General features: G+C 39.5%; 1 protein-coding gene across 1 annotated transcript; it reads left to right on the forward strand.

The window, feature by feature from the left end:
* Positions 1-1,160: 1,160 nt before the first annotated feature.
* LOC100427705 (acyl-coenzyme A synthetase ACSM6, mitochondrial-like) lies at positions 1,161-15,926 on the forward strand. The gene is given in 7 exon segments (XM_077988402.1): positions 1,161-1,363; positions 4,569-4,733; positions 5,972-6,007; positions 6,009-6,126; positions 7,329-7,411; positions 9,559-9,682; positions 15,852-15,926. Coding segments are annotated over 7 exon segments (747 nt in total). The 5' UTR covers positions 1,161-1,217.
* Positions 15,927-16,132: the final 206 nt, after the last annotated feature.

The following is a 16,132-nucleotide window of genomic DNA, read 5'->3' on the forward strand; positions in this document are numbered from 1 at the left end:
TGTTCGGTGATACCATATAGTACATTTTCATTTCTTTTCTGGGTATCTTTTGTAACTATTTTTTCCTGCTAAGATCGTATGAAAATAGCATAGCTCATATTAGCTGTTTCCTGAGTGCATTATAAAGTCTTTTCAGGATCTGTGATAGATGACCACTGACAACTTCTTTAAAAAGTTCCAAGTCAAAACCATCTATGCCATGCTGTAAGGTGTAGAATTTGGGGTCCTGGACAATTTTTTGCTCCAATAGCAATAGCTACAAAATGTAGGACTTACAAGAATAACTAAGGAAAGTTACCAGGGCAAGGAGCTGGAGGCCAATAGCAATGTGTATCAATTCATCAGTCAATAGATATTTTAGATTGTTTAGATTGTTTCCACATTTGGGCTACTATGAACAATGACTTTTTTATGGTGCCCAAGAATTTCCATTTGAGAAGCAGAAGTTAAGGTGGGGTATGTGGGAAACGCCTGCATTGGTTAACTAGATCCTTTTCCAAAATCAGTATGTCTATATTAGGATGTATAAGCATTGAAAGACAAGCAACGTCATCATCAGTTTCTCCTAGAAGTATTCTAGTTCTCCAAGCTTGAAAAGTGAAGAGAAGGCTCTGTTAGAACAGCCTCTGGCACACAGATGCACCCAGTATGTCCCAGTCTCATAGGAGGCCCCCAGTAGGTGTTAGACGGATGCAAAAGAATCTACAGAAACAGCCAAAGGCTGGAAGTTGTTTTTGTTGTTGTTTTTCGTCTCCAATGCAAATCCAGAAATCCATAGCACAAGCCATTCTCAAGCCAGGAGGAAACAACAAAGAGGAAGTTTCCACAACCCCCTTGCATCACAGTTTCAAAATCAGGCTATATTTCAAGTAACTAGTGGTCTGAAGCCTAACCATATAAATTTAGGACTGCTCCAGGGGAAAGGATAACAGCAGCAGAGCCACTGATCACTGGATTGTTTCAATGAGCTCAGTCTCCTGCATGTCTCAGTTCTTCCCCAGCCACCATCATGTTGCTGCCCCAATACAGAGGACAAACTCCCAAGAGAGGGGGTATTCCAGAGTACAGATGTACTCATCTGTACATTCCAGGATGTTTGAGAAAATATTCTCTGCTCAAAAGATATGTATGAAGCCTTATTTGTGACTTTTTCAGGAATCATCTTTGTGCCTGGGAGTCTCCAGCTGACTGCCAAGGAAATTTGCTATCAATTACACATGTCTAAAGCCCAATACTTTGTGGCCAGTGAGGCTATGTTTCCACTCATGGACTCTGCCATGTTCGACTGCCCTACCTTGAAGACCAAGCTCCTGGTGTCAGATAAGTGCTATGATGGGTGGTTGGTTTTCAAGGAGATGATTCAGTAAGTGGACACTGAAAAAGAGAAACTTAAATCAACAGAATGTCTGATTTTGGAAGACAGAATGTTGTATGAGAAGGTGGTGTGAGTGGTTGTAATGAAAAGCTTAATGGTAATTTCTAGTCCTGAAAAAAAAACAAAAAACAAAAAAACAGAGTAACTCCCCAACACCACCAACAGAAGAATCCCTGATCTGGCCTACAAGTTCTCAGTCTGAGTGAAAGTCTCATCTTCTGATTCATACTTGAGCATTCATTCTGAGATGGTAAAAAAATAGGTGATAAAAATATAAACACATATCAAAACATAATAAAAAGCTTATATATAAAAATATATATAATTATATAATGGAATACCATTCAGCCATTAAAAGGAATGAAATTATGTCTTTTGCAGCAAGCTGAATGGAACTGGAGGCCATTATCTTCAGTGAAATAACAGAAATGCAAAGTCAAATACTGCATGTTCTCACTTATAAGTGGGAACTAAATAATGTGTACACACAAATATAGAGTGTAGAATAATAGACACTGGAGACTCGCAAAGGTGGGAGGTTTTGAGAGGGTGAATAATGGGAAATTACTTAATGGGTACAATGTTCACTATTTTGGTGACGGTTACACTAAAAGCCCAGATTTCACCATTATGTAACAAAACTACACTTGTATCCCTTAAATTTAAACAAATAATAATAAAAAAAACTCACTGGCACTGGGATATGGGAAAATACATATTAAAACAACAAAATGATGCCATATTTATCCTCACGTTAGCCAAATACAGTAGTCTCCCCTTATCTGTGGTTTTGTTTTCTGTGGTTTCAGTTACCTGTGGTCAACCATGGTCCAAAATAGTTGACTACAGTACAATAAGATATTTTGAGAGAGAGAGAGATCACATTCACACAACTTTTATTACAGTATATTGTTGTAATTGTTCTATTTTATTAATTATTGTTTTTAATTTCTTACTGTGCCTAATTTATAAATAAAACTTTATCATAAGTATGCATGTTTAGGAAAAAAGATAGTGTATATAGGGTTCAGTACTATTTGTGGTTTCAGGCACTTACTGGGAGTCTTGGAACATATCCCCCAAGTATAAGGTGGGACTACTGTATTAAGTTTGATAATTATAAATGCGGTCTTTAGAGAGTAATATTTTAGTGTTCAGAGATGTAAAAAAAAAAAAAAAAACAAAAACAAAAACAGTGAACAAGACAGACAAAGCTCCTACCCTCATGGATTTTATATTCTAGACAACAAAATGGACAACAAGAAAACACATAAACCATCAAGGTAATACAGTTTCCAAAAGAAACTCCCAACCAAAACAGGCAAATTAAATAGAGTGATCTTATGTGGAGATGGGGGAATTATTTTAGATTTGGTGGCTTCTTAGGAGAGGACAAGCTGAGATTTGAATACTATAGAGCCAGCCTTTTGAATATCTAGGAATAATATCAGAGAGAATACTAAGGTAAAGGACCTGAGGTGGGAAGGAGCTTGACTTGTTTGAGGAACAGAAAGAATACCAGGGTGCCTGAAGTGTGGTGAGTGGAAGAGAGAGTGGGAGGAGAGGAGGTTAAATAGCAAGGGAGAGCGAGATTACAGCGGGTCTTGTAGGTCATGTAGGAGTGGTCTGTGGAACGTGGAGGGGAAGGACTTGATCTGAGTGACATTTAAAAAACTCCTTCAACTGCTGTCTGAACAATGAGCGACAAGACAGGTAGTAAAGGGAGCTGGTAGAAGGCTATTGCAGTCATCCAATTGAGAAGCCGTGTTGTTGTAGACCATGATGGTGGCAGTGGAGACAGGACTGGGAATTTGCAAGGCAAATGAGGAACTCGCCTCAGGCACAAAATATAAAGGGGCACTGAAAAATCCAGTGATCAAGATAAATAATATTTTAATTTTTAAATACATTTTAAAAATCAAATTATAAAATAATTTTCATAATTGAAGTTTAAAAATTTGTATATAATTTTACATATTTATTTTATATATGTATATCATCTGTTTATAATTTTATAAATTTTATGTTTTTAATACAGTAATTTAATTTTTTAATTAAAAAAATCATATTGGCAAACTTCTGCTGACAGATCACCTGCTTCTATTTTATAAATACAATTTTATTGGAAGCAGAGACAAGATTAGGGTGACCAAATAAGGTGAGTCATGCAACTGCCTGGTTGGATTACAGGCTGTGTGAGAACTATACCTTGAAGCTGGCTTGATTGAATCCCATTCCTAAACCATATGGGGAATACTTGACCACTTTGGGAGCGTTCATTGTCATGTACTTATTTTAAATTTTGTGGCTAGGCACGGTGGCTCACACCTGTAATCCCAGCACTTTGGGAGGTCAAGGCAGGCGGATCACTTGAGGTCAGAGTTCAAGACCAGCCTGGCCAACATGGTGAAACCTCATCTCTACTAAAATTGTAAAAATTAGCTGGGCGTGGTGGCAGGCCCCTGTAGTCCCAGCTACTTGGGAGGCTGAGGCAGAAGAATCGCTTGAACTCGGGAGGCGGAGGTTACAGTGAGCTGAGATCACACCATTGCACTCCAGCCTGGATGACAGAGCAAGATTCCATCTCAAAAATAAATAAATTAATTAAATTAAATTTGGATATTTTATTATTAATTTTTGACATTAGTTTTGATTATTTTAAAAATATTTTGATAAAATATTATTTATCTTGACTACTGAATTTGCTGGTATCCCCTTAAAAATCATGTCTGTCACAAATGTTTCACTTGCTCCACCTTAGTCCCAGCCCTGAGTACAGATAATGATGAGACACAGGTTTGTGACATGTTGTAGAGGTAAAGTTGTCAGAGTTTGCCAATGGTTAGGATGTGGCATAGATAGCTGGGTAGATAAGTAGATAGATAAAGAAAGACTGATAATAAGGATTATTACAGATTTTTGCCTTGAGCAATTGAGTAAATAGAGGGTATTTTACTGAGAAAAATAAGGCTGAAACATAAAGGCATCGTATATTACTTATCCAACAGAAATTAATGCAAAAAAATTAAGGGAAAAAATGGCAGCTGCACCTCTAATAAATCGTCCCCCAATATACCAAGATATTAGCTGTTATTTTAAAAAATAAAAGATTACCAAACCAGGAGCCTAGGCTGTAGGTCAGAGAACCTAAATTTAGAACCTTGCTGTTGCTTGCATCTTTTGTAATTTATAGAGTTGTACCTCCAAAGCAGACCTTCATGGGGACCAAAAGTCAACATCCAATGGCTATATTCTTCACCAATGGGACAATGGGAGCTTCTAAACTGGCCGAGTATTCCCAGTATGATTTGGGAATGGAATTCAGCCAGGCTTCCAGATATAGTCCTCACACACTCTTGTTCAGGCTTGAAAGCTCTTCTCTGGGGTGGTAAAGGGAGAGTTTCATGAGACTAAAGCTAAGAAAAGAGTTCGTTACTCAAGATTGCAGAAAACATCAATATTGAGAGAAGGAACAGGGCTGAAAGCAGGGTGGGAGGGTGTATACCAAAGGATCAAAAGCAGATTACTACAGATAAAAAATCTAAGAGTATGTGGAAAAAAGAGGAAGAGCAGTAAATCCATGCAGCTGAGGAGGGATCCAGGATGATTACCCCAAAGACGCACCGTTGGATGTTACTTGTTCTTCAGTGCTACCAGCACCAGGGTGAATAATTGTGTTGACCACTATATGTAGTAATAAACACAGAGATAGAGTCACAATTTATGAGGGTTTGGGGTTCTAGAGTCAGATTCTAAGATGAGAATCACATGTCATCACACTACCCCTTTAAAAACATTATTTAAGTAGCTCACGAATACTTTTGGGCATGAGTCACTGGGCCAACGCGAATGCCTCTTTCTAGCATCAGTAAAAGTGCCACAATTTTACTGGCAATATCCAGGCTTATTACTCAAAGCAACAATGATCAAAACAAGGCTTCTGGAGTTCAGAAGTAAATGCCTCTCTTGGCAAATTCAAGGGATGCTGAAACTCATTTCAATCTCTTTGGTTGAATACTCAATTAAGTAATTAATTGGGTGGCATTTGTTTTAGTTTGGCTTGTCTGCGGTTAAGTTTACCGACCTTACATTCAATTCTGCGTAAGATAAATGGTTGTGTGTTGTGACTCCACACTCAAGTTCTCTTAACAAACTCTACCCAAAAGTCCCTTAGGGGAAATAGGTGTATGTGATGTTCATACTCACCTCAAAGGCTTTGACTCTCACAAGCTATAATGGCCAGTGGATATCAGGTAGAGAATTAGAATAGGAGAAACTATTCTAACTCATTTATTAAAATGGTTTAGGAGATCATTCATTTATTCAAATCATTAATCAATTTTATTAATTACACTTCAGAGACACTTCAGAGACCCCTGAAAGCCATGATTCCTGGAAGGCAGTATCATACCAGTTAAGTGATAACCACAGAATTTAAGGAGACTCCATTAGCCTCCTGGTCTCATAGCCTTTGTTTGTTTCCATTTGGGTGGTCCTTGTTTCTCTCCACAGGTTAGTGCTTGATAATAGCAAGAATTATTATTGTTGCTAGTACTAACATGAGAAAATCCAAATGGCTTTCCTATTCCTCTTTAGATGGTGGATGGACCTCCAGCTAACAAGTATTTTGTGGTCTAAGTGATGCCTTTGATGGATCTTTATCTCTAAGTACTGCCTTGGGAGCTCAGCTCCAAGGAGCCCGTGTGTTTCTATGTCACATGCCAATTTTCTGTCCTGAGACTGTTCTAAATGTAAGACCAGGTCCTTGTTGTGGGACATGGGGCAAAGGCCAGAAAGAGGTATTAGCAATGGCCCAGTGGCTCATGCCCCAAATGGGGCAAATCAAGAATTAAATCTGGAGTGTGATCTTGACATAAAGATGCTCTCCCTACTTCTGAGAGCAATGCCCTCTCACTTCTCTAGGGCCTTTGGAATTGGGAGGACTTGGCTACTTCAGTTGTATCACTCAAAAGGAATTTTTTTTTTTTTTTGAGACAGAGTCTTGCTCTGTTGCCCAGGCTGGAGTGCAATGGCATGATCTCGGCTCACTACATTTTTTTTTTTTTTTGAGACAGAGTCTTGCTCTGTCGCCCAGGCTGGAGTGCAATGGCGTGATCTCGGCTCAACCTCCCGCTTCCCGGGTTCAAGCGATTCTCCTGTCTCAGCCTCCCAAGTAGCTGGGATTGCAGGTGTCCTCCGCCACCATGCCCAGCTAGTTTTCGTATTTTTACTAGAGACAGAGTTTCACCATGTTGGCCAGGCTGGTCTCGAACTCCTGACCTCAGGTCATCCACCCACCTTGGCCTCCCAAAGTGCTGGGGTTACAGGCGTGAGCCACTGTTCCTGGCCTGAAAAGAAAACTTTTAAAAGACAATAATGATATTGAAGAAGACAATATTAATATCAGTTACTATTCATTGACTACTCACCAGTACTTCATATGCATTATTTCATTTCATCTCCCCAACAACCCTGTAAGGGAAAAACTGGGTAAACTGAGTCTCATAGAGGATAAATACCTAGCCCAAGGAATCACAGAGGTGGAATTAGACATTAAGCAATCATGGTCTATTGGACTCCACAGCACAATCTCTAAACTGTTGTGCTAACCTCTTAAGTGCCTCCACAATCCACAATTTTACTGACAATATCCAGGCTTATTATTCGAAGCAACAAAGATCAAAATAAGGCTTCTAGGATCCAGAAGTAAATGCCTCATTGTTTATCTATTCAGATATCAGTGAATAACATGATAGCTGCTAGGTTCACACAGCTGAAGCTAAATTCTCTCCCAAGGTCTGGAGGGTGAAGAATCACTAAATCTCCAAGACAAAGGGTATGCCCCAGCTGAGTCTCAAAGTTAGTGGCCATCTTCCCTGAACCTTCCCCACCACGGTCTCACTATCTTTCCCATTTAACATATAGATTTGGTTTTTCTTCCTTGTGGTCCCAGGCTCTGTTCAGGTCTTCCACCAACACTCTATCTGCAAATCCACTGATGTACCAGGAACTGCTTCAGCACAAGTGTTTCGCCAGGTAAGAGAGGATCTTTCAGGAGAGAGTCCATTTCCACTCATGGTATCATAAATAGATTAGAAACCCTCAATTTGTTGAAGTAGATCCAATCCTATCTTTCATTAACACACCTATCTTGTTGCCATTTATGACAATAACTTTGTTAGAGTGTGGGATTTTTTTTATTATCTTGTGACTATTCAAGGCCATATCTTCTGGCTCCAGAGGAGTCCAGAATATAAAACTAAATTATAATCATAAAGTTGAGTTTGCTTAATCAATTTGTGAATTATACCTCCCTTTAAAAAGATAAACATTAAAGACAAATGCATTACCTGTAAATAAGGTAAATATTAAAAATGAAGACCACCTTCTTTATTGAATGTAAATCCTTTTAGATGTTTTAAAAATAAATTCATATCTATCTTTATCTACCTATCTTCATTGCAATATACTGAAATATTGGGATCAGATTATATAGATGGTATCATACCATATATATCATAGTAAAACCTGCATTTTCACTCCACACTGTTCCTTAGAGCTCTATTTATGATAATATGTGCAATATATTTTAATCATTGCATACTATTCCTTAGTATGATTTATATGTTAATGAGCCCCAAGTACCTATCAAAGATACTTGAATCTTTTCCAAGCTGCTGAAATAAGAATCTTTGCACATATCCTAGAATTCTCTAGAGTACCCACTGAAAAGTGGAATTGCCAATGTTTTGTGGAGTCTGTGCCCAGATTAATCATCACTAAAGATTAATGAGAAATCACAGGTTCCAAAGCATTGTGTCATGCCTTAGAGTTTGCTAAATAATAATTTAACTCTAAATTTTACTTTAGCTGTGTGAGCAAGGACATATACTCTATGAAGGGAGCATTTGTGGTAGCAAACAATAGCAACATATTAAATTACGATGACATAAACAAATGTCTAGTTCATTGGCATTTTATGGAGCAATTAAAAAAAGTTAAAATACAGTATATCTTTATTCATCAACATGTCATCCCATATAAAATGTTCAGATTCTTTCTTTTCTTTCTTTCTTTCTTTCTTTTTTTTTTTTTTGAGACAGGGACTTGCTCTGTTGCCTGGGCTGCTGAGGTGCTCAAGGGATCCTCCCATCTCAGCCTCCCAAGTAACTGGGACTACAGGTGCATGCCACCACACCTGGATATTTTTTTTTCATTTTTTCTAGAGACCTGGTCTCACTATGTTGCCTGGTCTTGAACTCCTGGGCTCAAGCAAGTCTCCTACCTCTGCTTCCCAAAATGCTGGGATTACAGGCATGAACCACTGTGCCCAGATAGATTATTTCTTATACTCTTGAAAGAAAAGGACTTAAAATTTTACAAATAGTCAACTCTCACTTGTACCCTAAAATTAACAATAAAAAGGCAATGATAAGATGGTGCCTTTGGAATTAATTCAGAAACAGTTCTCCAGTTCTGATCTTTCTTAGTCTCAAGACCTAACTGGGTGGGCAAGTATTTTCTAATACAGATGAGCTACCACATAACAATTAATTGACACTATTATGTTCAAAATACATAATCATTCTATCTCTATCTGAGACCATGAAGAGTTTTGCTCTAATCATCTTCCCACACTGGAACCTTCAACCATTACCAAAATAAAATACACATAAAATGAATTGTGGGTTCATAAAGTGTTCACTACTATTCTATGTCTGGGGCCCTATGGAAACTTCTCATAATATCCAGAGACTTTCAGCTCAGTTTGTAAAATTGGTGGCTGTCTCTCCATCCCTAGACTTCAGAAAATTAGTTCTTTCTTTACCTTACCATTGCTGACACATTCTTTATACACAGGCAAGGCTTTTGGGGTGGTAATAGAACTCAGAAGGGTTTCTACCGAAGGCTGGCTTCCTGCCATCAGTTAATACTTATTGATTTACTTTTAACGTGAATACTACTTGTCCAGAAGAGTAAATGAGTCTTCATAGAGATTGATGTAACTGGGGTGTCTGAATAATCTAAAAGACTAGTAATAAGAACATAAACTATCACTTAATGAGTACCTCCTACATACTTGGCAATATCTGTATCATTTTTGCAAGTTTCTTTCTCACAACAGACCTGCTATTGGTAGAAATACTCACTAAGGCTAAGAACAACTTTTGATGCCTCTGCAGCTACAGATTTAAGAGTCTGAAGCTTTGTGTGGCTGTAGGAGGATCCATCAGCCCTGGGGTGACTGAGGACTGGAAACACATCACTAAATTGAACATCTATGAAGGCTATGGCAAGACAGCAACTGTAGGTTGATGCTGATTCACCATTCAGCCAGAAACCAAACTTGTCCATTCACTATGTACACACATTCTCAGAGCACTAGCACACACTAGAAATGCAGAACTGGATCTGACGCACGGGAAAAGGAATTGTTTTAATCTAAAGGGACCCCTCCCCGCCTTTCATTGCAAGACAAAGAATTACAAGTACAGATAACTTATAAACTTACAGTTTTCACAGCAGGTAGTTGAGCTAGTTTCCACCTGACAATTCCTGTTTACTCTGTGAAGTATGAGGCAATGTCACCTGATGAGAATGAGAAAATGATGTGATAGAATTCTGAGTGGAAGATGTTTAAAATGATCATTGCTGAATACAGAAGAAAGAGCAGATTGTGAAAATAAAGGAGAAATGGGTAATTATAAGAGCACATTTGAGGTTGCTGAGCATTAATCTTCAAAGTCACTAATCTATGTAGTTGCATGATTTTCTCCAATATCACTCTAAAACACAGATATAAGCATTGTGAAAGTGAACAGTTGGATTGAAGCAGGATTAAAGTTGTGCCAAGAAGATCCAATAAAAGGGCAATGGGCAAGGGATCTAGTGATATTGGAAAGAAAATAGTTAAGATGAAAGACTAAGAAACTAAGCTGACTGGGGAAGGAAAAGAATTCAAGAAAAGGCAGATAAGTTTTGTGAAGGCAAAGCACTGGGGATGTCAAAGGAGCTGGAATGACTGAAGGTAGTTGTTTTAGGCTGCTTAGGCTGCTGTAACAAAACATCATAGATTGGGTGACTTCAACGACCAAAACTTATTTCACTCACAGTTGTAGATGCTGGATGTCTAAGATCAGAGTGCCAACATGGTCAGGTTCTGGGGAGGGCCCTCTTCTGCGTTGCAGACTACCAACTTCTGGTGGTATTCTCACATGACAGAGAGAGAGAGAGAGAGAAAGAGAGAGAGAGAGAAAGAGAGAGAGAGAGTGAGAAAGAGAGAGAGAGAGAGAAAGGAAGAGAGAGAGCAAAAAGTCTCTTTCTCTGTTTTGTTGTTGTTACTTTTTTTCTTAAGAGTTAGGGTCTTGCCTTATTGCCTAAACTGGAGTGCAGTGATGCAGTCATAGCTCCCTACAGCCTCAAACTCCTGGGCTCAAGTGATTCTCCAACCTCAGCCTCCTAAACAGCTGGGACTACAGGTACACACCATCACACTTGGCTAATTATTTATATTTTTTAGTAGAGACAGAGTCTTACTATGTTGCCCAGGCTGGTCTCAAACTCCTGGCCTCAAGTGATCCTCCTGCCTCAGCCTCCCAGAGTATTTAGGACAGGCACGAGCCCCCACGTCCAGTGTCTCTTCTTATGAGGGAAGGAATCCCATCATGAGGGCATCACTCTCATGACCTAATCTAAAGCCAATTACCTCCCAAAAGCCGCATCTCAAAATACCATCACAGTGAGGAGAAGGGCTTTAGCACATGGATTTGGGAGAGATACAATTTAGTCCATAGCAATAGTGGTCAAAAAGTGAGATACATAGACTTAAGATTTCAGAGGTAGAACATTTGCAGGTGATGCCAACACAAGGGTATAACCACAGGTGAATTAAGTGTCATGACACTCCCTAGAGATCAGGGTCAATAAATGAAGAGACCAGAGGGTAGGACTGGTCATTCATATACATGTAGGAGGCACTCAGGATGATGGTGGCACATGGAGTAAAGGAAAGATCGTGAACCTCATGATGAAGGTTTTAATGAATAAGGAATGACTGGGAGATTGGGAAATTATAGCAACCAGGAGTAGTACAGGGTAGTAAAGGTAAGTGGTGTGAGTCTTAGAAAGACAGGGGCATTGTACATAGGGTCAGAAAAGTAATGGCTAGGAGTGATCATCTCTTATGTTTTAAAATATCAGACAAAATGTGAGTCTGGTGATATTTTGACTAGAAGTCACGTGACCTAGATTCCAATACAACTATGCTATAGAACAACTGAAGGAGTCGTAAGAGGGCCCTCTGTCTTTCTCTGTGCCTGATTTCTGATTCATTCATTCACTCACTCATTCCATGAACACTTATGGAAAGCCCACACTCTCCTAAGCATGGGGACATTGTGATAAGCCAAGCCACAACAACCTTCACGGGGATGCAGAGTAGCAGAGCAGATTTAATCAAAGAATTGTGCAGTAGAAGTATAGCCAAAACCAGAAATAATTGTTCTGAAGTGAAGACCAGAACTCAGTGAAGGTATATTACAAATAATCTAACTTCTTTTAGGGAATTAAGAAAACCTTCCCTAAGAAATTCCTGTTCTGAGAGCTGAAGGACAAATAAGAGTTCACCAGGTGGGGGAGGTGGCATCTTGGGTGGAAGGGATCAGGTTGCACCAGAGAAACCCTCCGAGGGTTAATGCACAGACTACAGAGGGTCAGGGGACTGGGATGCAGGAGTCACTGGAGAGGTGGGGACGATCCAGACCTTCCAAGGCCTTTAGAGCCAATACAGCTCATGGTCACCCAATGTTCATCCTGCCTTCTCTCTCATGGTAAGACAATAAGCTGAATGTGCAATGAATCAGTCAAGGTAGAAAAGCTAAACAAGCTGCCAAGGTCACACAGCTACTTGCTTAAATGTTTTAAGTGAGATATTATTCATATACTGTAAAATTCACCATTTTAAATATATACCTGAGTGGCTTTTAGTATATTTATAAGGTTCCAAAACCATCAGTAGAAGCCCTTGTTTTTAAGCCCTACCTACTTTGGCCTCTTTCAACCTTCAGAAGAGATCATTTAAGTATATATACACATATATATGCGTATATATATAAAATTTTATATTTATAAATATATAATATATTGTTTAATATTTTGTCTATTAAGTATATTATGCATTGTTTAATATTTCATATTTATTAAATATATAAATACATGTTTATGTGTTTAAGTGTGACTTTTTTTTTCTTCAACTTTTAAGTTCAGAGGTACATGTGCAGGATGTGCAGGTTCGTTACATAGGTAAACTTGTGCCATGGTGATTTGCTGCACGGATCATCCCTTCACCTAGGTATTAAGCCCAGCATCCATTAGCTATTCTTCCTGATGCTCTCCCACCTGCCACGCCTTCCTCCGACAGCCTCGACTGTGTGTTGTTCCCCCCGATGTGTCCATGTTTTCTCATCACTCAGCTCCCACTTATAAGTGAGAATATGTGGTGGTTGGTTTTCTGTTCTTTCATTTGTTTGTTGAGGATAATGTCTTCCAACTCCATCCATGTCCCTGCAAAGGACATGATCTCATTCCTTTTAATGGCTACATGGTGTACATATACCACATTTTCTTTATCCAGTATGTCATTGATGGGTGCTTAGGTTGATTCCATGTCTTTGCCATTGTGAATAGTGCTGCAATGAACATACATATACATGTATCTTTATAATAGAATGGTTTAAATTCCTTTGGGTATATACCCAGTAATGGGATTGCTGGATCAAATGGTATTTCTGTCTCTAGGTCTTTGAGGAATTGTCACACTGTCTTCCACAATGGTTGAACTAACTAATACTCCCACCAACAATGTAAAAGAGGACCTAAACTATACCCTACAACAAATGGACTTAACAGATATTTACAGAACATTCTGCCCAACAGCTGCAGAATATACATTCTGTTCATCGCAACATGGAACATTCTCCAAGATAGACCATATAATAGTGTTGCAGGAAGTCAGGGACCCTGAATGGAGGGACCAGCTGGAGCTGCAGCAGAGGAACATAAATTGTGAAGATTTCATGGACATTTACCAGTTCCCAAATAATACTTTCATAATTTCTTATGCCTGTCTTACTTTAATCTCTTAATCCTGTTATCTTCGTAAACTGAGGATGTACATCACCCCAGGGCCACTATGATAATTGTATTAACTGTACAAATTGATTGTAAAACGTGTGCTTGAACAATATGAAACCAGCGCAACTTGAAAAAGAACAGAATAACAGCGATTTTAGGGAACAAGGGAAGACAACCATAAGGTCTGACTGCCTGTGGGGTCAGGCAAAATGGAGCCATATTTTTCTTCTTGCAGAGAGCCTATAAACAGACTTGCAAGTAGGGATGATATTGCTAAATTCTTTTCCTAGCAAGGAATATTAATAATTAACACCCTGGGGAAGGAATGCATTCCTGGGGGGAGGTCTATAAATGGCCACTCAGGGGGTGTCTGTGTTATGTGGTTGAGATAAGGACTGAAATACACCCTGGTCTCCTGCAGTACCCTCAGGCTTACTAGGATTGGGAAACTCCACCCTGGTAAATTTGAGGTCAGACCAGTTCTCTGCTCTCAAACCCTGTTTTCTGTTGTTTAAGATGTTTATCAAGACAATACGTGCACCACTGAACATAGACCCTTATCAGTAATTCTGCTTTTGCCCTTTGCCTTCCGATCTTTGCTGGGCCCTTATCAGGAGTTTCTGGTTTTGCCCTTGTCCTGTTTCCTCAGAAGCATGTGATCTTTGTTCTCCTTTTTGCCCTTTGAAGCATGTGATTTTTGTGACCTACTCCCTGTTCTTGCACCCCGTCCCCTTTTGAAATCCTCAATAAAACTTGCTGGCTTTAAGGCTCAGGTGGGCATCACCATCCTACTGATATGTGGTGTCACTCCTGGAGGCCCAACTGTAAAATTCCTCTGTTTGTACTCTTTCTCTTTATTTCTCAACTGGCCGACACTTATGGAAAATAGAAAGAACCTACGTTGAAATATTGGGGGTGGGTTCTGCCAATACAATAGGCCATAAAACAAGTCTCAGTAAATTTAAGAAAATCGAAATTATATAAAATACTCTCTCAGACCACAGTGGAATAAAATTAGAAATCAACTACAAAAGGAACCCTTAAAACCATAGAAATACATGGAAATTAAATAACCTGCTCCTGAATGATCATTGGGTCAACAATGAAATCAAGATGGAAATTAAAAAATTCTTTGAACTGAACAATAATAGTGATACAACCTATCCCCTCACCTCGGCCTTTGTTCTCAGTTCTTTCTTTCTCTGCTTCTCTCTGCTCCCTCCGTTTTCCCTCCTTTCTCTCTCTCTTTCTCCTTCTTTCTCTCTGTCCTTCCCCCTACCCCCTTTCTCTTCCCCCACTCTCATTCTTTCTCTGTGTGTCCCTTTCTCTTACAAATCTCACCCCCCATGCTCTGTGCTCCTCTCCAGTCCTGTTCAGAGGGAGCCTCTCATCATCAACCTCTGTACATGCCACAATTTAAAAATTACAGAAAGATGGTGGAGGGACACAAAACTTATTGAGAAATATCTGCTCCCAGCTCAGCTTCTGTCAGACCCACCTGCATTTGGTACTACTAGGGGCAGCTGGTTCAGTGGGGATAGGGCTCTGACAAACCCTGAGCTTCTGCAGGGTCTCATCACTGGCTCCACAGCCACTGCTGGTCCCTCTTCTATTCCCTATTGAGATAAATCAGCCACCTCATGGGGATACATTTCTGTCTATCTTATCACAAGGAACCCCTGTGACTGGCAGCCACCAGGTGCCCAATGACCATTTCTAAAATGAATGAGCACAATCGCCACTCATGGCTTGATACAGGATGTTCCCCAACCCCAAAAGGCCCCCCTGGGGCCCTCCTAGTCAACACTACCCAAAGGGCAACCCTGCTTCTGCAGCCAGCATTGCAATATCTGCCTGGGTTTGAACAGTGTATGAGGAATCACACCTGGTATACTGGAGGGTCATCTGGTCCTAAGGAAGCAGATTCCCAGACAGATAGGACTGCAAACCTTTATTAGGAGAAACACTACGGAAGATTAGAGACAGACAAGGCAGCACTGGGCAGGGAGCATAAAATGTATTGGATACTTTTTCCAAATTATGTAGGAGCCACAGCATGGCTGTCACAGCTCAGGGGCCTCTTCAATTTTCAGCTTGTCCTGTAAGGCAAAAAAAAAAAAAAAAAAAAAAAAAAAAAAAAAAAGAAGAATTTCCATGTGATCTTCTTTTGCCTTATATACACTTTGTCCTTTATAAAATTTCTGTGCCCCTGATAAATACTTCTGTGTGTGGCTGCATCTGTGTCTATATGCCATGGAAAGCAATTATCTACGGGTCTCAGGTATAGGTCTTACAATTTAACTGTGTACATATTCTTATAATTATCTTTTCTTTTATCTGGTAGAATCTGAATTTTAATCGTGGAGACAGGGGCTATGCCTTATCTTTTGAAACAGGGATTGGAAATCTCTGGGCCTGAGCTGTTACAGCCTATGGTTTATCTAATGAACTTCAACGAACATCTTTTGATGATCTTCTGAGTGGGAATATTTTCATTTAAACAGTGAGGGGGTGAGTGTCTAACACCTGTAAGCTATTTTGCAAGATGTTTTCTTTATGGGCTTGGTCTCTTCGTCTTCACAATGACCTCATCAACCACATCATCCCCAGCTCATTTATAAGAAA

Source organism: Macaca mulatta, chromosome X, assembly GCF_049350105.2.
Source record: "Macaca mulatta isolate MMU2019108-1 chromosome X, T2T-MMU8v2.0, whole genome shotgun sequence".
NCBI classification, from domain to species: Eukaryota; Metazoa; Chordata; class Mammalia; order Primates; family Cercopithecidae; genus Macaca; species Macaca mulatta.